This window comes from Aquarana catesbeiana, linkage group LG01 (assembly GCF_042186555.1).
Source record: "Aquarana catesbeiana isolate 2022-GZ linkage group LG01, ASM4218655v1, whole genome shotgun sequence".
NCBI classification, from domain to species: Eukaryota; Metazoa; Chordata; class Amphibia; order Anura; family Ranidae; genus Aquarana; species Aquarana catesbeiana.
This window is the reverse complement of record NC_133324.1, coordinates 818,588,854-818,606,115: the sequence shown is the minus strand read 5'-3', so window position 1 is coordinate 818,606,115 and position 17,262 is coordinate 818,588,854. Positions and strand designations below refer to the sequence as shown.

Sequence of the window (17,262 nt, the reverse complement as noted above, 5' to 3'; positions counted from 1 at the left end):
AAGGGGGTAAAACCTTCCCGGAGGTCAATGAAAAAAGAAATTCCTAACTCAAAGTGATGATTAATAGCAGTTGTAAAGTCATTTCTGTATGTTCAAATAATAAGGTTTATACTTACCTGCTCTCTGGTCACAGGATTTGACCGACAGTAGCAGGAGCCAATGGCTCCCACTGCTCTAAGCAAACCCTGTAAGACCTGTGAGAGAAGGAGAGAAGACTTGCAACCGAGCACAGCGCTGGATGAATACAGGAGTCCGGTAAGTGTTAGGGAGGGGGGAAGGGTTTACAGACAATGGAGGGTATTTACTTTAATGCAGAGAATGCATTATGATAAAAACCTTTAGACTTTAGAACCACTTTAATTTTGTATGTCATGTGCTGTTTAGAGGTCTGTTTTCTCCATTTTTCTCGAACGTTGAGATCTTTTGGATTGAATGATTCTCAATTAACTCTTTGCACAGTGCTATACAGGTCCATAATACTAGATTCACATGTATTCCAATATGTATGCAAGCTGGCCAACTGTGTCAAAAGTATCCCTCTCTGGCCAATTCCTACTCTACTTTTCACAATGCCAATTACTTACTTGCTCATTACATATGTTATTAAGCTTATATTGCCGAAATCAGATTCAAAATCATCTTCATTTTTTTGTTGTAGGAAGGAAATGGTCCGACAGATGATGACTCACATATTCCGCTGTATTGAGCCAGAACTGAACAACCTCATTGCTCTGGGCGACAAGATTGACAGCTTTAACTCTTTGTATATGCTTGTGAAGATGAGCCACCATGTGTGGACAGCAGAGAATGTCGATTCCGCCTCCTTCCTCAGCACCACACTTGGAAATGTCCTGGTTACTGTGAAAAGAAACTTTGATAAATGCATTGTAGGTGCCAGCTTAGCTAAACATAGCTGTAGCTTCCGTGTTGTGTTATTTGTTAAAGTGTACAAACCCCCTCCACCAAAACAATTATTAAATGTATTGCAGCTTACTGGTACTTTGTATGTAGTTACAGCACTCATTTTTGTTTTCCGGGATTTTGTGTCCTTTATTTTCACTTGGTAATTTGGCAAATATCTTATTTCCTGTCTTAAGTGGATATGCTCACTCGTGTCACTGTATGTTATATCTCTGGTTCTTACCATAGGGCAAGACTGCATCCCCTAAATATTGTTACTTTCATTTTATGCACCTAGTACTTAGTTCTGTTTCCTAGGTAGTTCTGACAAGGAGATCCGGTACAGGCATATATGAATGTTGAGATCACTATGTTAAAGTGGGAGTAAACTCCCATCTCTGACTTTTGCCTATAGGTAAGCTTATAATTAGGCTTACCTACAGGTACTCTAAATATCTCCTAAAAGTGCGCCGTTTAGGAGATATTTACTGTACATGCAGCCAGTGACATAACTGGCGCGTGCACTCCGAAGGAATGGTCACCCGGGCCATTCCTTCAGAGTCCTGTGCTGTGAAGTGCGGTTCGCTAGCGCGGGAGTAACATCATTGCGGCTCTGGCCAATCCATGGACCCAAAAGACTAGATATTAGCGCCTGTAGCTGTGACAGCTCCGCGCTGGAAGGCTACTTTTTTAGGTAAGTTTAACATAATGACATTGCCTTTCAAATTAGAAAAAAAAAAACGCCCAGTGGTTTACTACCGCTTTAATGACTTAAAGGAGAACTGTAATCTTAGTGAAGTTACCATTTAAACATACTGTCTCCTCAAGTCTCATGCCCTGTACACACGGTCGGACATTCCGACAACAAAATCCATGGATTTTTTCCGACGGATGTTGGCTCAAACTTGTCTTGCATACACACGGTCACACAAAGTTGTCGGAAAATCCAATCGTTCTGAACGTAAAACACGTACGCCGGGACTATAAACAGGGCAGTAGCCAATGGCTTTTCTCTCTTCATTTATTCTGAGCATGTGTGGCACTTTGTGCGTCAGATTTGTGTACACACGATCGCAATTTCCGACAACGGATTTTGTTGCTGGAAAATTTTATAGCAAGCTCTCAAACTTTGTGTGTCGGAAATTCCTATGGAAAATGTGTGATGGAGCCTACACACGGTCGGAATTTCCGACAACAAGGTCCTATCACACATTTTCCACCGGAAAATCCTATCGTGTGTACAGGGCATAACACTCATCTTTCCCCACATTGTCATGATAGTCACTGTGTGGCCTGTTGGCAACTGCACAATGACTTCTGCAATAGTCTCCCATTCAAGCTCCCATTCAAGCTCTTCAGCTCATGCATACTACAATGCTCATTTATTTCTAAGGAACAGTCACTTATTCTTGGGAAGCATAAAGAATGGCATTCCCTAGGAATGAATGAATGTGTACTTCTTCTATGGCTTGATATCTCTTTCCCGTTTTTACATTTAATACTGTTATGTGCGTGACATTCTACACTTTGTATTTTGCAGAGTAACCAAATCAAGCAGATGGAGGATGTAAAAATCTCAAAGAAGAGTAAGGTTGGCATTCTTCCATTTGTGTCTGGGTTTGAAGAGTTTGCTGAATTGGCAGAGTCAATCTTTCGAGGATCTGAGAGACGTGGAGATTTAGACAAAGCTTATACAAAGCTGATTAAAGCAGTTTTTATAAATGGTAAGTAGCAGTATGTTTCTATTGTTTTTTTTGTTTGTTTTCATTTTTTTTTCTATATTACATTTGCCCATTAATGTCAAAAAAGCCTCTGTGTAATGCAACAGGCCTGAATCAGTGGCACCTAAACTTCTATTACCTGTCTAAAGAAAAAAAAGAGGGGCAAGTGGGACTTTAAATGAAGCATGTCAATTGAAAGTATAATAATGAATACATGCGAGTAGGTAAAATGATTGGATTTAATTTATAGTCAAGTCCATGATTTTGATGCCTACAGTACCAATAAAGTAGTATAAATACAGACATAATCGCATGAATTGATATATAAGCATATTTAGCAGTAACAATCAAGGAAACTCAGTAGTGTAAACAAATCAATGGACATACATATATGCAATTCATAACAGAAATACATGAATTAAAATCGCCAATCAAAATCACAAAATCGCATGAAATGAGAAAACTCGATAAAAAATTGATAAATGTCAGGGATATGATTTAGGCTTGATAGGGCATCCTTAGTTTGCGAACCCAACGCGTTTCTTGGCTTCTTGCCAGTCATCAGGGGTGGGATGCATGATTTAACTGAGAAAAACAAAGGAATATCATAAATATTGATACATGTGGAACCTCTGGCCAATAGAGAAAATCGTATCAGAAATGTCCAAATTGTCTACTTTGAATGGAGAAGCTACTTACAAAATAGCCCAAAAGTCAAGAAGAGTCACCAGCAATGGGATCTGTTAGGGTGTGAGATATAACCGTCTCAACCGGGGTTGAGGCAGGGCACCGACCATCCTTCCAAAGTGATTGGAGGGTGGGCCAGGAGAGACCACAGCCGACTGATTCCTGAGCCCTCAATATACTGGTCAATGAGTTGTAAATGGGAAAATCTGCAGAAAATTGAAAAAAATGGGATGTGTCAAAGAAAGTAAAACTGGAGTAGAAAGTGTTGGATGAATAGAATGACTGAAAGAAATGTGTGCTTGGTGCATATGAAAAAAGTAAATGTGTGAAAAATAAGATAATAAGGGGAAATGAAAATAAAAATAAAATGGATGCATGAAAATGCACGTGAAAAAAGATAAGTGAAGAAACCCATAGGAAATGTGTGAAGATAGAGGATGTCCTGCACTGGGTAAATAGGTGAGAGGATGGGAATGTGTGTACTGTAAGCAGAAAAAAAGATGTAAAAAATATATATTAATTACCCATGTGTTGAATAGTGGCTGCTTAACAGAGCGGTCCCTTCCTAGCGAAGCACAGTGAGGGCGTGAACCGTCAGTCTGTCGGTCCCAGCTGATATACTCTGGCCCTGGGCGGGTCCCTGCCAGCGTCATGCATGACGTCATTGGTAGCTGAGAGACGAGAGAGCAATCACAGCTGAGAATAACTCAGTGGATGTCTGCTCATCACAGCTGTAGGCGTCAGATGGAGAAAAAACAAAACCCGGCTCACACCTTGTGGCGTCAATTGATGCCACTTGGGGGGCCATTTTGTGCATGGCGCCGATGCGTTGATCGGGCCCCAACCGCCCCGAAATGCATGAGGGGAGGTGGGGAGGGAGCTGAGCGCATCTATTACCTGTCCTCACAAAGGAATCCCTACTTTGTTATAGTGGTGAGGCCTGTGGGGTCACAGCATCCTAAATCGTTATACCACAGGTAGTATCAGGATGGTGACCCAGGCAAGTGGAATACCTTGATCCTCTCTGAAGGGATGTTGGGCATCATGCGAGCAACCTGGTCCTATATAAAAAAAAAATAAAGTGATTGCTGCAAAACTAGGGTTACACTGATAACGTTATTGGTGCCGATAAGGAGAGAGCTAAGGAGTCATGTGAGCACCCTTAGCGGGAGACGCTCTGATATAGGTACAAATCAGGATTTTTTTATACAGCACAGGCACAGGGGCAAATAGTATAAGCATGCAATCCCCTCAGTCATATAACACTATGTGCCCCTGTGCCTGTGCTGTATAAAAAAATCCTGGGTAATTTCTTTCTTACGTGGTAATGGTAAACAGGACAAATATAGAGGGTGAATCTCCCTATCGGGGACACAGACAGCAATAAAAACTGACAGTTGTTCTAATCCATCTCCACTCTATCCTAAAAAAAAAGTTTTGCCTTTAGTTATACTTTAACGATTATTAAGAAGTGTTTCTTTTCTTCTAGTTGAAAAAGTTGCAAATGAAAGCCAGAAGACACCCCGCGATGTAGTCATGATGGAGAACTTTCATCACATCTTTGCTACTCTCTCCCGCTTGAAGATCTCTTGCCTGGAAACAGAGAAGAGGGATGCCAAGCAGAAATATAATGACCATCTGCAGTCATATGTCATATATTCTTTAGGGCATCCACTGGAAAAACTAAATGTAATCTTCTTTCATTTCTTGTGTTCTAGTGTAGAACTAAAGTCCTGCTCGCACAGGGTTTGCCAAGTTTTTGTATTGCATCTGTAAAGCTTACTGCAATTTTTGGTCAGCTTTTCTTTTTTAAACCTTTAAAAAAAAATAAATAAAAAATCTAGTATGGGAGTGTTAAACCAATCTTAAAGGGAATCCTGACTGTTGTACAAAAGGTTGATGAAAACTTTGAAATGCTTTGCATTTATACACAGTGCTGCTATGCTTGCTTGAGCATGATCATTTTGGAGGGTAACATGTATTTATTGCCTAAATAGCTGGGATGGGCTTTATACAGAGGATCAATAGACGTATGTTTTCATGATGAATAAACAAATTACATTTTTTTTTTTGCTTTTCTTCTAGCCTGCCTTTAGCTGCAACTTTCAGACATTTTCAAAATGCTGCAGCAAAGCAAATGTTGGGGTGCAGCGTAAAAAAAGCTTTTGTCTGCTTATTTTTTTATGTTTGATAATTTGAATTCTCTAATTTATTAATTCTATTTGTTTATATCATATCAGATATTCTTTGAAGGGGTAAAAGCTCGCGTTGCACAAGGAATTGGCTACGAAGAAGTAAGCTACCAGCTGGCTTTTAGCAAGCAAGAACTGCGTAAAGTCATAAAGGATTATCCTGGTAAGGAGGTAAAGAAAGGACTAGATAATCTCTATAAGAAGATGGACAAACATTTGTGTGAGGAAGAGAACTTGTTACAGGTAACTTTTTTCCCCTAAAACATGCTCTGTTTGAAAGAGAGTTTTCCTGATCCAGCTTTCCCCATAAAAAGATGTTTAAAAAGAGAAGAACATAAAAAATATATATATATATATATATATATATATATATATATATATATATATATACACTACCGTTCAAAAGTTTGGGGTCACATTGAAATGTCCTTATTTTTGAAGGAAAAGCACTGTACTTTTAAATGAAGCTAACTTTAAACTAGTCCTAACTTTAAACAAATATACTCTATACATTGCTAATGTGGTAAATGACTATTCTAACTGCAAATGTCTAGTTTTTGGTGCAATATCTACATAGGTGTATAGAGGCCCATTTCCAGCAACTATCACTCCAGTGTTCTAATGGTACAATGTGTTTGCTCATTGGCTCAGAAGGCTAATTGATGATTAGCAAACCCTTGTGCAATCATGTTCACACATCTAAAAACAGTCTAGCTCCTTCCAGAAGCTACAAAACTGACCTTCCTGTGAGCAGATTGAGTTTCTGGAGCATCACATTTGTGGGGTCAATTAAACGCTCAAAATGGCCAGAAAAAGAGAACTTTCATCTGAAACTCGACAGTCGATTCTTGTTCTTAGAAATGAAGGCTATTCCATGCGAGAAATTGCAAAGAAATTGAAGATTTCCTACAACGGTGTGTACTACTCCCTTCAGAGGACAGCACAAACAGGCTCTAACCAGAGTAGAAAAAGAAGTGGGAGGCCGCGTTGCACAACTAAGCAAGAAGATAAGCACATTAGAGTCTCTAGTTTGAGAAACAGACGCCTCACAGGTCCCCAACTGGCATCTTCATTAAATAGTACCCGCAAAACACCAGTGTCAACATCTACAGTGAAGAGGCGGCTGCGGGATTTTGGGCTTCAGGGCAGAGTGGCAAAGAAAAAGCCATATCTGAGACTGGCCAATAAAAGAAAAAGATTAAGATGGGCAAAAGAACACAGACATTGGACAGAGGAAGACTGGAAAAAGTGTTGTGGACGGATGCCAAAGGTGTGCAATGCTGTAATTGCTGCAAAAGGAGGATTCTTTGATGAAAGCAAAGTTTGATGTAAAAACAATGTTATTTCAAATACAAATCATTATTTCTAACCTTGTCAATGTCTTGACTCTATTTTCTATTCATTTCACAACGTATGGTGGTGAATAAGTGTGACTTTTCATGGAAAACACAAAATTGTTTGGGTGACCCCAAACTTTTGAACGGTAGTGTGTGTATATATATATATATATATGTGTGTGTATATGTGTATATGTGTGTGCATATATATATATATATATATATATATATATATATATATATATATATATATATATATATATATATATATATATCCTCCAATAACCCAATTTTAGATTCCAGTGAACACATTGGATGTTTTGGATGACACTTGCCTTTCTTGTATTTGTGTCAAATGTGTGTAATGTAATGTAGGGTTTCGACATTCACCCAATCTGTGACAATGGCATTGTTGTACAAATTTTTGTTTGCAGAAGAGAGTCTTCTCTTAAAGCAAATATGAACTCAAAAGCAAACATTTTTTAATCTTTCATTAAGGCCAGTGGGGCTGATATAAATCTTGTACAACTGGGTTATACTGCTGCTTGCAGGGGATTGGACACCATTCAAAATATAAGCCCTTCCACTGCCATCTTGCACCAGTTTTTGCTAGTCTCTTAAGAGAATGGGTGTCTTCTCTCCTCTGAGAAAAGCAAACCCAATTTTTTTACTTTTCTATCAAGACATTTTTTAATTCTGTCAAGGGTGTCCAGATGCTGCAGAGCCAAAATAGCAAATTTTACAGCTTTCTGGGTCATTTGATCCTCAACATAGCCACTGAGGCCATGCTCAGATTCCGCTGTGAGGAAGGGGCCAACATGTAATGTGACCCGCAGGCCTTGGGGTCTGCTAGGGAACATTCCAGACTCCTTGTGAACCGTGTGGGTTAGCTGCAGAGCACTTTACAGATCTAGGGCTGCCATACCCCTGGCTAGTGCAGACCTGTCTAATTGCGGCCATGATAGCTGACTCAGAATACAGGGGTCACATGTGCCCTTTCATTCCCTTCTCCTTCCAGAGTCTGTCTCTGACTTCCCTAAAACTACTGCTGATTCTGTCTACTGTCATTTTGGGCCTTGACGCAACCTGTGACTGCAATGTCAAAATCTACCACTCTGAGCTCTCTTCAAAGTCTGTAGGCTGCTAAAACCTTTCTTGAGCACTCTTTCCTACAACCCATTTTGTACAGCAACTGGTCTAATTAAAACCCTTTTTTTTCCTCTAAAACACTTAGCTCAGCAATACCCTATTGAGAAGTGGGGCTGTTCCTGTAGTTGACCTGGTAATTTCCTGCCTGAACAAAGCTATGACTGTTCGATATTCAGTATTTAAAGCCCGTGTGGATAAAAAGCGGGAAGCCCTCTCCAAGCACTTAATTTCCCTGACTGGCCCTGCCCTGCAACCTGTCATTGCTACCGTGTTCATCAGCCAAACCATGAGTAACTGGTCCAAGGGTATGGCTAAAGCTCCTGGATCTGTCCTAACTGATCTTTGCATTATCCAACAATTAGAACTCATGCCTATGGCCTTCCACTATGTTGATGGCCTTGTGGATATTTTTTAAGTCTCATATGCAGAATAGGTCTCCTAGCTGGAAACATAGGGAAGGACCCTTTTGCTTGGATGTTGTCTGCAGAACATCCATGGAAGAAAGGCTTACTGCATATGCATTTTGATGGTGAATGGCACTTAGGCTCACCTCATGAAAACTTTATCACATGATGTCACTGGAAGGAAGAGGGCCCTTTTTTGCCTCAGCAAAAGAAAGCGAAGTCTCTGCCTGTAAACCCTCTACCTCTGGGGCTAAGACGTGTTCCATCACTTCTCCCAGGCGTAGATGTTCAAGTCAAAACCTGGGACTCAGTTCCACCACAAGACTTTGACCCCCCCCCAACTTACTAAAGTGGGGAGACATCTGTTAGCCTTTGCCTTTTTCATAGGCTTGCGCTCAGAATGTGGTGTCCAGTAACTACAAGCTAGAATTTCAATCTCTGGCTCCACTGTAGTTCATGTTTTAAAAACTGCCAACCTCTCTGCAAAGATCTTCACGCTGATCTGGCTCATCTCCTTTATTAAGGGGTCATAGCCATTGTTCCATAAAAGTTTCAAGGGTATTTACTCAAACCTGTTCATCGTTCCCAAAGTGAAAAGAGGTATTTGCCCCATACTGGACTGAAAGATTCCCAACATCTTCCTTGGAGTAAAGAAAAAACTCCACGTGGAATCTTCCAGGTTGGTCATTGCTTGCCTCCATCTGGGAGTCTTTCTGACCATCAAGGATGCCTACGTACATATTCCCATTTTTTTTTGAGCACAGCAACATTGTTTGGTATGTTGTGCTCACGTAACATTACAAGTTTTATTGCCCTTCCCTTGGACCTGTCCACTGCACCTTGGGTTCTCACTACAGTGCTAGCCCCTCCTATACTTGCTCTGCTTCCCTCAGAGGACATTCTTATAGTGGGATACCTAGATGATCTTCTACTTATGAAACAGCACAGACTGCATCAATCAATGTCCAACAAACTATTCAAATACTGCAGAGGCTTTTAGTATCTAGTTCTTATCCTGGATACTGCGGATTACAGGAATTTTCTTCTGCAGGACAGGCTCCTGAATCTCTGCTCCCATGTTTGGATTCTGCAGTCCAAGAGCCATCCAACCCTCCGCTTTTGCATGAAGTTTATGGATCTAATAGTTGCCGCCTTCAAGGCAGTTCTGTATGCCCAATTTTACTCCAGACTGCCGAAGCTCAACATTCTGGCTGTGTAGGACATCAAGACACATCCGCCTAATGATAAAATACACCTGACACCCAAGACTAGGTTATCCCTGCCCTAGTGACTTACAAATACAGCTCTGAAGTTGGGAAAATCCTTCCACTAGCCTGAAAGGTTCTTGCAATGGATGACAGCTTTATATGCATAGTAGGAGTTCTAGACACTCTCTTGGTCCAAGGGACCAGGTTGCCAGAGGCAGCTTGTCTACCTATCAGTGTACTGGAGCTATAAGCGTTCCGGTTATCCCTTCAATGCTGGATCTCTCAAGCGCAAGAACAGCTTACCAGGATTTAGTCAGATAATGCCACAGCAGTGGCTTTTTTCAACCATCAGAGAGGGACTGGGGGTCTCGCAGCTCAAAAAGAAGCCAACCTGATTCTGGCTTGGGCAGAACTTCATGTTCCAGCTCTGTCCTCCATGTAAATTCCGGACATGGAAAATTGGCAGATAGGCTTTCTCAGTCAACAACGTGGGCTCTCCCAGATTGCCTAGATCTACTGTACCAAGGATCAGCTTGCCACCCTTCTCCACAGTCTCTGGCCTTAGTGCCTGGTCTGTTGAGGCCCAGGTCCTAAAAGATAGGGGTCTGCTCAAATCTGTTATCCCTATGTTTCTGAAACCTAGAAAATCCACTTCTTGCAACTTCTACTATAACATTTGGAAAGCATACTTCTTGTGGTGCAAGGTGAGGAAAATCCTCCACAAATCCTGACGTTTCTTGTTAGGCCTGGATCAATATCTGGCTTTGCTCAACATTATGCCCTTAAGTACCATCAAGGGTCAAATTTATACCCTAGCAATTCTGTTTCAAAAACTATGTGCATCTCACTCCTTAGTGAAAGCTTTAATTTAGGGCGTTGCTCACATAGTTGCTCATCCGTCTGTTACCCTGTGGGATCTCAGCTTGGTTCTTTCAGTTCTACAGAAACTGTGAACCTATCAGAGTTATTCCTCTGTCTACTCTCACTCACATGGTTGCCTTTCTCATACCCATCACCTCTGCAAGGCTAGTTTCCTAATTAGAGGCCTTGTTATGCAAAGAACCCTTTCCGGGTTCAGGTACAAACTGCTTCTTTGTGCTTATGGGTATATTTCAGAACTTTTTTTTAAATGATCTTCCAGTTAAAGGAATTAGAATGAATAAAAAAGCCTGGCACTTGTTTCTGAAAATACTAGTTGTTCAACTGTCATTTACAAAAAAACTGACCTGTTAAATGTTACTTCCCCATTGCTTTGCTACCCTCTGCAGACCTTCTGCTACCCAAGTCTTGTGACCACAAAGTCCAGGTAATCTGTGTGTACCGTGGAGGGTCGACTACACTGCTGAATCTATTAGAGCAGTGACGTCATCTGCCGGTGTCCATAATACAGGGCTTTGTCAGCTGGGAGAGAGTTCACACCCATCACAAGAGAGAAAGGTGATAGAGTCAGAGCTTTGCAGTCACGATATTTAACAAGTGGGATGTTGTGTATCCTTTCCTTCTACTTTAAGGCAGGTCATACGACGGGGCAAACTTCTTTCCTGCAACCTCAGGTTGCAGGAAAGAAATTTGCATGATTCCCCTATCAACACAGACAGTGCTGACAGGGGAATCCCTCTTGCTGAGACATTGTATTCTCCAGTGATTGTTGCTAGTGGCTATAGCAGCCCCTAGCGATAATATCAAGTAAAATCCAGCAGGATGGTTGTACCCTTGATACATTCAGCCTGCCCATACATGGTTTGAATCTCGGCCACTTCCTGCTGAACCGGCCGAGATTCAAACCGTCTATGGCTGGCCTAAGTCTTTGACCTTGAGCAAGTATATAAATAACAATGACATCTGACTTCTCAATGTCTTTACTGATCTGTATGTGGACAGTGACCATTGAAACTAAGCATAACAGCAAGGCAACTAAAACTTTCAGGAGGTGGTCAGCAGTTGCAGCCCCCCTGTTCATTTTTAATTTTTTTTTTCAGTTAGGCACTTCAGTTGGTCTTGTTTCAGTTAACCATGTGTTTAAAGATTATTGCAGGTTGAACAGGGTGTGAACAGTGTTGGTGTTCATAGTTCTCCTCTAATTGCAGTAACAATTCAGACATTGGAGCTAAGAAATGGTCCATCTGTGTAGGCCAAGTTAATACCATTTGTGAAATGACCTTACATCTGCCGTTCTACAGTTTCTTTTTTGTCATTTTTGCCTCATAGTGCATTCCTAATTTCAGGCATTTGTCATGTTTTCTCTTCCTCCCTAGGTGGTCTGGCACACAATGCAGGATGAGTTCATCCGTCAGTACAAGCACTTTGAAGGTTTGATTGAGAAATGTTACACTGGAGTTGGCATTACCATGGAATTCACCATTCAGGACATCTTGGAATATTTTTCCAGTATTGCGCAATCTCATTAGCAAGTCAACATGTAATAAAGATCAGGGAATTAGCACTTTAGGTGTCATTTATATACAAGGATATGAGTGGTGGAATTTGTCTTTTATCTGGACAAGGAAGATTTTTGACCATCATAAGTGTAGTACAAACATGAAATGAACTAAGTACGTTTAGGCCTACCACCATTATTTAATGCTAAACACTGTAATGTAGCTGCGGTCCAGGTAATTGTTTAGAGAACTGTATAACTGCACTTGTCACAGACAAGTTAAAGAGACACTGGGATTACTAGACTAATAGCAACGCTGTTCAGTGTACCATAAGTCTTTCATGAATCATCAAATATATAAGCTAAACAAACGTCAGCTTTCCAGTTAAGCAAGAGTTGAAAAAAACATTACTGCAATGATCGCTATATTTGCATCTAAAATCTTAAGTAAAAGTGTCAATATCAGTGATCCATACATTTTGTTAACCGAACAAGTATTTTACACACATTTTTATCATTTCCATGCTTTGATAAAGTCTTTGGAATAGCAGACCCACAGAGAAGATAACCATTTATTTCAATTTCTACTTGAGTAGTAGGAGGCTATGCACAGACCAGGAAAAAAAAAGTCTAACAGACTTGCACCATATAACATAAAGTGACAGCATTACGTGAATATGTTATCTATTATGCTATACTGCATGTCTAATGGTCTGCTTATCAGTATGCATAATACACTCATACACTGCCATTCTAAAGGCTGTTATTGGAGGGATTTTCAAACCATTGACACATGGTAGATGAAGCAGTAAAGTGGTTGGTTTTATGATGTTAAGTAGATGGCCATTGGTTAGCAAATACCATACTGAATTGAGATGAAAATCTGCTAAATATCTAAATACATGAATAGACACATCCTATACAGGATGGTGACACCACTGCTCACTACTGCATCTTCTTGTGTCATCTGGCTGCTCGTTCAACCAACATGGAGCATAGTAACAAAATGCTAGTTAGATTTGTGCAATAAAATAGTCTGCATAGCCTTTTTTTTTTTATTTGCTGTGCAGGGGATTGTGGCAGAATAATACATATATAATTTTCGGACAGTCACTTTTGATATTTTAAGATACATTCATTGATGATTTTTCTTTTTTTCTTTTTAAATTAGTACATAAAGAGACCTAAAACTGGTATGCAGGATCTGGTGCAGCTGTGCATAGTAACCAATTAGCGTCTAGGCTTTATTATCAAAGCTTAAAGTTGTAAGTTCACCTTTACAGAAAATCTGTAAGGTGACCTTACACTGGACCCCCTCCCACATCCTGTACTGTAGTCCTGCGATCCTGCTATGTCAGGGACCGCAACGCCGATCCAAGGATTTGAAATCCCTGCGTCTTAATCTCCTTTCCGTACCTCTCAGCGTGTACAGATGAGGCATTCTAATTTGTCAGTATGAACGGCGCTGACCAATCAGAATCCATCTAACCTGTCCTGTCACTGCTGTGAGAAAAGGAGAGGAAGCCAGGAGAATTTCAAATCCCCAGACCGGTGAAGCAGCATTCTGGTCCCTGACAGAGCAGGATCGCGGGACTACAGTACAGTAGGATTGTAGGGGATGAGGAGGGGTCCCCAGTGTAAGGTCACCTTATGGATTTTCTGTAAAGGTGAACTTACATTTTAATTGAACAAGCTGAAGTTAGAAGCTGATTTGTTCCTATGTACAGCTGCACCAGATTCTGTGTACCAGGTTTAGTAAGTCTCCCCCTTAGTGTACTTCCACTTTTGTAGCCAAATTGGCATAGTACCCACTTTCTATTTGTCTCCATTCACATAGCGTAGCTTAAAAAAATATTAAAGCATTGCAGCTTACCTTTTCTATATGCTATTTTCTGGACCATCCAGCAAGGGTCAACCCTACTAGTCTTTGTGAGGGGGGTGGGCACATGTTTTTGCTATAATTAACCCTGTCTGTACTGTGCAGATGGATCTTCATTCTCAATTGTTAGTAGATCTGAACACTATTTGTCCTAACAGAGGGTTAAAGATTTAGTAGCTAGGCTTCTTGCAAGTCATGTTAATGAGGACAGACGTGGGACAGACTTACTCTGGCATTGTTCAAAAAAAATCTTGCAGTCAGCCATGGCACCTTCCCCTAAAAACATCTAAAAGGTAAGACTGAGAGCGATTTTCTTTCCTGCAAATACTCTATTCCCCCACCAACACAGGCAGTATTGATAGAGGGAATCCCTCCCACTGGGCCACTGTGTTCTCCAAGTGGAGGAAGCCATCCCCGCCAGGAGAACAGAGTGATTGTTGCTAATGGCTAGAAAAGCCAATGGCAATAAACGCATGTAATATCCGACAGACTGGTTGTACCCAAGTTGATCGATCAATCATTTGAACCATCTATGGCCGGCTTTAGAAATGTTTTTAGTAGCATTTCAGACATGCTGTGTGACATGCTGTGTGAATGGGAACACATAAACATATACAGTAAAATCTTGGTTTGAGAGTGTTTTGCAAGACAAACAACGTTTTTTAATAAATTTTGACTTTATATACAAGCGATGTCTGTCTTGATATACGAGTAGTGTCATGTCACAACAGAGTATTAAAGAGAAGAGAGGCACTTCTAAGTGTAGCAATATGGTTACATTTAATGAAGTTATAACATTTAGAAACTCACATGGTTGATGATTAAAAGAGGCACATCTAAGTATGCAGGCATGTGGGGTAAAGTTGTCCACATAGACCATCCTCTGCACAGCCATTGCCGTTGTCCCTTCCACACTGCGCTCCACGAGCGATTCAAGCCATGCTTTCAAATCGCTTTACTGCAGGGTAGTCTTCCTGGTCACGATTGCAGACTGACAGCTGTGAGAGCCGGTGGTGCAGAGGATGGTCTATGTGGACAGCTTTACCCCGGATGCCTGCATACTTAGATGTGCCTGTTCTAATCATCAACCATGTGAGTTGCTAAATGTTTTACCTTCATTAAATGTGACCATATTGCTACACTTAGAGGCGCCTCTCTTCTCTTCTCTTTTATACTCTGTAGCTCCTGCTGCATTTTGCTTCTAATCTCCTTGTGGAGGCTTCCATTTGTGGATTGACATTTTATGGTTACACAACCTGGTCACATTGCTATAATCTTTTTATATGGACTATAAACTGAAGGCCTTATGAATAAATGGTTGTGGAATGAATCATCTGAGTTTCCATTATTTCTTATGGGGAAATTCGCTTTGGATTACAAGCATGCTTCCGGAACGAATTATGCTTGCAATTCAAGATTTTACTGTAGTGAGGTTTTCTCAAATTTGACTCCAAAAGTGGAAATACACTTTAAGGATATTTTTAGGTTTGCCTGAGGCTTTACCTTGATTCCTGATAAACACTTTGCTTTTTGACATGGACTATCTTTTCTATGATTTATTGTTGCCACTATTAAATTATTGTGATGCCATTTCCAGTAATGATCTGCAACATATTTGTACACTGAAAAACACATCAAAGAAGGTCAGGCGCCAATGAAAGTGTATATTCTCTTAGAGAAGGTTAAAGACAATCCACTGCCCATTGCTGCTGGAGATCACACTTTGGGTGGGGAGAAAAAATATAGAGAACGCACAACTTCTCCTAAAGCCCTTAGGGTATGAACTTTGTCCACAGTATCAAATTGATAAACCAATGAGTAAACCAATGAGTAAAAACAATAATGTGTCCTTAGGATTTATAATATAAAAGTTTATTGACCTGTAGGTTCTTGTAAAAGATCATCAGTCATATATGCTTCAAAATGAACCCTGGTGTGTTCCATCAACATCATATTGAAGAACCAGCTCCGTAGGTTGAAATTTACTACCATTGGCTGTGTCAGCCTACTTGACAGACAAGGAGATGTAAAAGTCAATCCCACGGTTTAAAGTGCATGGATTTCGCACTAGATGCTTGGAAAGGTGGCGCGCTCAGCTGAAAATGCCCGGTCCGCAGTGCAAGATCCATGCACTATAAACTGTGGGATTGACTGTCACATCTTCTTGTAAGGCAAGTAGGCTGACACAGATCCTGTTATTCTATGAATGTCTCATCTGTAAAGCAGAACTTGTTGCTCACAAAATCCTTCCAATGCCCTGTCTTTAAAGAAACACTTGAATGTATTTTTCAGTTGCCTTTAGTTCCTAACTTTGTATATTTTTAAAATTAGTATTTATACAGGAGTCCCAATCCAGTGGCTTGAGGGCCATGTGTGGGCTCTGAATTTTGGTGCCTGAATGCCACCTGAACGATTTGGTCCAAACAGAGGTGAACTGATTGTTTACTTGATATGTCCACCATTAATAATACAGACTATGTATATGCAGAATACAAAACTGAGTTGAATTCCAAGGGTTAACATTAGTAGAGTTGTGTTTTACATCATAGAACCTTTAGTTGAAAGGAGGGAAGTTGTTAAAAACAAATTCCAGCAAATACAGATCAGTATGATAAGTTTACATGTAGCCAGTTCTTGAAGTTTGTCAGAGCACCTCTGAAATATACTGCATAGAAAAAAGAACCAATGATTTCCTATATACTTCCTGTATATTTGTGACATTGTTCTAACAATCGATCTGAGATAAATTCACATTAAAATTGTGTATTTGGCTTGTGAAAACCCCTTTAAATATTGCCACTTTTTATTTCTTTAAACATGGCACACATGCTCATGAAATTTGGGGATCCCTGATAAAAGTGGTATTGAACTCAAACCCAAAAATGTAATATATTGCAGCTTACCAATCATTAGATGTGGTGGTTGGAATAGTTTTTATTTTTTAGGCTGCTTTTCCCTCTGTTTTCATCTGGTGATCTGGTAAGTAACACATCTCCTGTATCAGAGTGCCCTGTCTCTGGGTGAATGAGCACAGGGGGCACCTTTGCACAGCAACATTGTCAGTCTGGGGGGGGGGGGGGGTTAAATGTACTAGCAAATTCAGTTACAGCAAACCATTTTTATTTTTTTTTTCCTTTTGGCATAAAGGTTTTACATAAATAAAAGCTGATCGTTTTAATCACCCCTACCAGTGGTAAATGATCTGTCTCATCCCTGTAACTGCAAGATAGTTTTTCTGTTGAAAAACAGACTTCCTGGCTGTATCACCAGATGAAAATAGAAGAAAGAAAGCCTTAAAAAGGAAACTAATGCAGCTATCACATCTAAGAATTGGTATGCTACAGTATAATAAAATGTTTTTCTTTTAGGTTTAATACCACTTTAATACCACTTCAATACCACTTAAAT

The 17,262-nt window shown here is 40.3% G+C and overlaps 1 protein-coding gene across 8 annotated transcripts in view; it reads left to right on the top strand.

Annotated features, from left to right (window-relative positions):
• EXOC1 (exocyst complex component 1) overlaps window positions 1-14,638 on the top strand; it is a 99,609-nt gene extending 84,971 nt beyond the window's left edge. For all 8 annotated transcript variants that reach the window (XM_073608420.1, XM_073608418.1, XM_073608415.1 and 5 more), the window contains 5 exons: window positions 659-887; window positions 2,441-2,624; window positions 4,798-4,997; window positions 5,549-5,743; window positions 11,854-14,638. In XM_073608420.1, coding sequence (XP_073464521.1) covers window positions 659-887; window positions 2,441-2,624; window positions 4,798-4,997; window positions 5,549-5,743; window positions 11,854-12,006 — 961 coding nt within the window. In that variant the 3' untranslated portion in view covers window positions 12,007-14,638. The remainder of the gene's footprint in view (window positions 1-658; window positions 888-2,440; window positions 2,625-4,797; window positions 4,998-5,548; window positions 5,744-11,853) is intronic.
• The last annotated feature ends 2,624 nt before the right edge of the window (window positions 14,639-17,262 follow it).